Source organism: Mandrillus leucophaeus, unplaced genomic scaffold (genome assembly GCF_000951045.1).
Source record: "Mandrillus leucophaeus isolate KB7577 unplaced genomic scaffold, Mleu.le_1.0 Scaffold49, whole genome shotgun sequence".
Classification (NCBI taxonomy): Eukaryota; Metazoa; Chordata; class Mammalia; order Primates; family Cercopithecidae; genus Mandrillus; species Mandrillus leucophaeus.
This window is the reverse complement of record NW_012105253.1, coordinates 386,829-390,455: the sequence shown is the minus strand read 5'-3', so window position 1 is coordinate 390,455 and position 3,627 is coordinate 386,829. Positions and strand designations below refer to the sequence as shown.

Genomic DNA, 3,627 nt, shown 5'->3' with positions numbered 1-3,627 from the left:
AAGCATTCAAGAACTGTACAACCAGCTGAGGATAAAGGGAACAGGCCAACAGTATTGATCATGCAAGATCCTTTCAAAGAAAGAAACGTGTTTGATGGTAAAATTCAACCATTCAAGAATTTTTTTAGTTTTTTATTTACTTTTATGTTTTAGACAGGGTCTTGCTCTGTTACTCAGGCTGGAGTGCAATGGCACAATCGTAGCTCAGAACTTCTGGGCTCAAGCCATCGTCTCACCTCAGCCTCCTAAGTAGCTAGGACTACAGGTGCACACCACCATGCCTGGCTAATTTGTTTGTTTCTGTAGAGTTGGAATCTTGCTTTCTTGCCCAGGCTGGTCTTGAATTCCTGGCTTCAACTCATCCTCCTAAAATGATCCTCCTTGGCCTCCTAAAGTGCTGGGATTACAGGCGTAAGCCACCATTCCTGATCAGTTTTAATGTTTATATATAGTTTCTCAGTAAACAATTGTTACATTTTGTCACATATTGTCACATTTTTCATAATCGTTTTTCTTAATTTTGGAGGAATATTTCAATGAATAGTGTATCTTACTGTGAAAAAATATTTACTTGAAGTTATAAGTAAAATTATGTTTCATATATGTCATTAACACAGCCTGTTATTTGAGAAAATTAAATCTATAAAATATTAATCCTATTTTTGTAAAGATATTTGTATTCTACAATCACATTCATGGAATATTGTCAATGGATATCTGTGAGTGTTACTATTTGAGAGGATTTTTAAAAATCCTTTGTACTTTCATATAAATTTTTAAATAATAAACATGTTTTTTTCACAAACAACAAAGTTCACACTTTCAAAGCTGAAGATCACAATTATGTTGCATAAAAATGTTTAAAGTGATAAACTTTAAAAGTATAGACTATAAAAGTATATATTATATATACTCAAATATGTATTTTAAATGTACACACATACACAGAAAAGAAGTGGTAACATTTTGTCAGTGCTTCAGGGATTAGGGATAAATTTTCCCCTCAAAATCTGAAATGTAATTAGGTTACTTGCATGATGAAAAAAATGTAAAGTAACTAATGGTTTTGCTGCTTCTGTTAAAAATTCTCTTCCTATCCCAGGCAACTTGGCTCATGCCTATAATCCCAGCTCTTTGGCGGGCTGAGGCAGGAGGATCACTTGACTCCAGGAGTTCACGACCAGCCTGGGCAATATAGTAAGAGCCTGTCTCTATCAAAAAAAAAAAATTTTTTTTTAAGTTCTCTTCCTATTATCCCAATCATAGTAAGAATCCCAATAATAAAAAGAGTAGGCTTTTAAAAAGTTTAGGATTTCTTTGCCAACTTGGGGCGAGGAGGTAACTATTATGGCTTTGAATAAACAAAGATCATGTACCTGTCAACAAATGACTTAATTTAAAAAAGTGATGGCAGTATTAAATCCAAACTGAAGGCAGAATATACCCCGCCTTTCATTATAGAGTGAAGACTCATCATGCAGGACGTTGGCTGAAATGAAAGGACACTACCCGAGGCGTGAAACATCGCTATGGATGTTCTTGGAAAGACATCTGCTGCTCTGGCACGCAAGTGCTGTCTCCGAGGGCTCATGCCATATGCACCAGCTGGTGGATCCTGCTGCCTCCCTGCACATGTACGGAAGCCACGTACCGAACCTGGTTCTCCAAGAAGTGCATGTAGCGGTAAAGCAGCGTGTAGGAGGGAGAGAGGATGCCCACAGACTTCATCCGCGCGCCACGTTCCAGCTCGCTCTCCACTGGCATGTTGGCAAAGCAGGCCAGGCCGAAGAAGGGCCCCTTTCGGAAATAGCTAGAAGAGACCAAATACATAGCGTGGCTCAAGATCAGAGAGGAATTTTGAGATGCAATCCTAAACAAAACAAATGAACTGTGTCCAGGGCTGTCAATGACAAAGCTCAGCCTCAAAGAAACAAGTAGGCCAAGCCACTTGACCTCACCGACGAGACGAGCAAGGCTTGAAGAGATTATAGAACTTGCCAAGGGTCACCTGGCTGGAGCTGGGAGTTGGTCCCTGGCAGGTCTGCTGCTCAACTGCCCGCGATCATGGGACACATCTCTTCTCTCCTGCACCACAACTAATGACTTGCATGGGAGAAGCAGAACCAACATTCCTCTTTAGGCTCCTCTGGAACTAAGACTCTCTTTCGTATCATAAACCACGTTGATTCTTCCCTCACTTCCTGAGGCTCTGATGTTTTTCATTGAGCTGCCGTTTTATTTTCTCCTCTTTCTCACACTTGTATCAGTCATGAATTCAGCCCCATGAGGAGATTAAAGCCACTTCATTACCCTTAAGGTCTTTCCATTGTTCCTTCTCACAAAACTCTCTGAATGCGCCACTACACAGGACTAAAAAATGGCCTGACTTAAAGCTGGAATTTCAAGGTTGAACACATAGATGTCCTCAGTTAACTCACACGGGGCTGAAACCGTGCACTTTCATTAAAACCAAACCTCAGGTGAGGCCCATGTAATTTCTGAGACACTGAGAGAACCTCTACAGGTAGGGATTCTTAAGATTTGTAGGTCATGAAGCCCATTGAGAACCTGATGAAAGCTAGACATCTCGCTAGAAAAATGATGTAAACACAAAACTATCCATGTATTTTCAAGGCATTTACACACAGCACATGAAGACCTCCTAATAACAGCCCTTCTGCTTTGGGGAAAGTGTGGAGATGGGGGGAATGGTACGAAGAAGACTCCAGTTCAGAAGTACTTACATGAAATCAGATTGGATTTTATGGGACCCACTGGCCATAGACTTGAACTCAACACCTTCGAGGTCAATATCTTGAGGTAAGCACCATTCTACCATGTTCCCTGTAGGAAAAGGAAGATGCAACATCATTCAAAGAAAATGGGTTAGTACAGGGTTTAGCACACATGGCTTCTCAATAAACCGACTGCTGACTCAGCCTGACACAGACCAGCGAGATGCTCAGAGCTCAGCTCCTCCATCACCAGCAGGGGTGACACCAGAGGACGCGGAGATGGACACTGAAGGAACCTCCCATCTCTGCCCTCAAACACTGTTCTCCTCCCTCAGGAGGATGCTGCCTTTGATTCTGTCATTCTGCTCAACCACTTCCAAATCTGCCTTTCGTGGCCTCACTTCTCTGCATGTTTTTTTAACCTTACGCCCTCATTTCCTTATCTTGTGTTCTCTCCTTAATCCCTTGAGATCTTGATTCTATCTATAGCCACTAATGACTGGGAAAAATCCCAAAACATTTTTTAAATTCTCATTCTCATTCACCTCTAGATAGGATTTGCTAATTCCTCAAACATTTCTCCTCTTTTTCCTAGATTTCCATGATAGAATACTATTTTAGTGCTTTTCCTACCTGTTTGACCAATGTAACTCTGTTTCCCTCCCCCTCTCTCTCCTAAGTGAGGTCCTTCTTCAGGGGCCAATGATATTTGCTTCCAGAATTCTGGGACTCATTCACTCATCATTAATTATTTGGTTTCTCCTGAGCCAGATGCTGGAGATACAAAATCCCTGACCTCAGTGAGATTAGATTCCTGAGAGAAATGAGGAGATCTAGAGGAGATTAGCAGTTATAGTGCAGGGGGATCAATGTTATGACAGAGGATAAGGTG

At 41.2% G+C, this 3,627-nt stretch overlaps 1 protein-coding gene across 1 annotated transcript in view; it reads right to left on the bottom strand.

Annotated features, from left to right (window-relative positions):
* KIAA1147 (KIAA1147 ortholog) overlaps positions 1-2,839 on the bottom strand; it is a 26,766-nt gene extending 23,927 nt beyond the window's left edge. The window contains exons 1-2 of the mRNA XM_011995437.1: positions 2,745-2,839; positions 1,652-1,810 (exon numbers count right to left, since the gene is read on the bottom strand). Of these exons, the coding sequence (XP_011850827.1) occupies positions 1,652-1,810; positions 2,745-2,839 (254 nt within the window). The remainder of the gene's footprint in view (positions 1-1,651; positions 1,811-2,744) is intronic.
* Between the last annotated feature and the right edge of the window lie 788 nt (positions 2,840-3,627).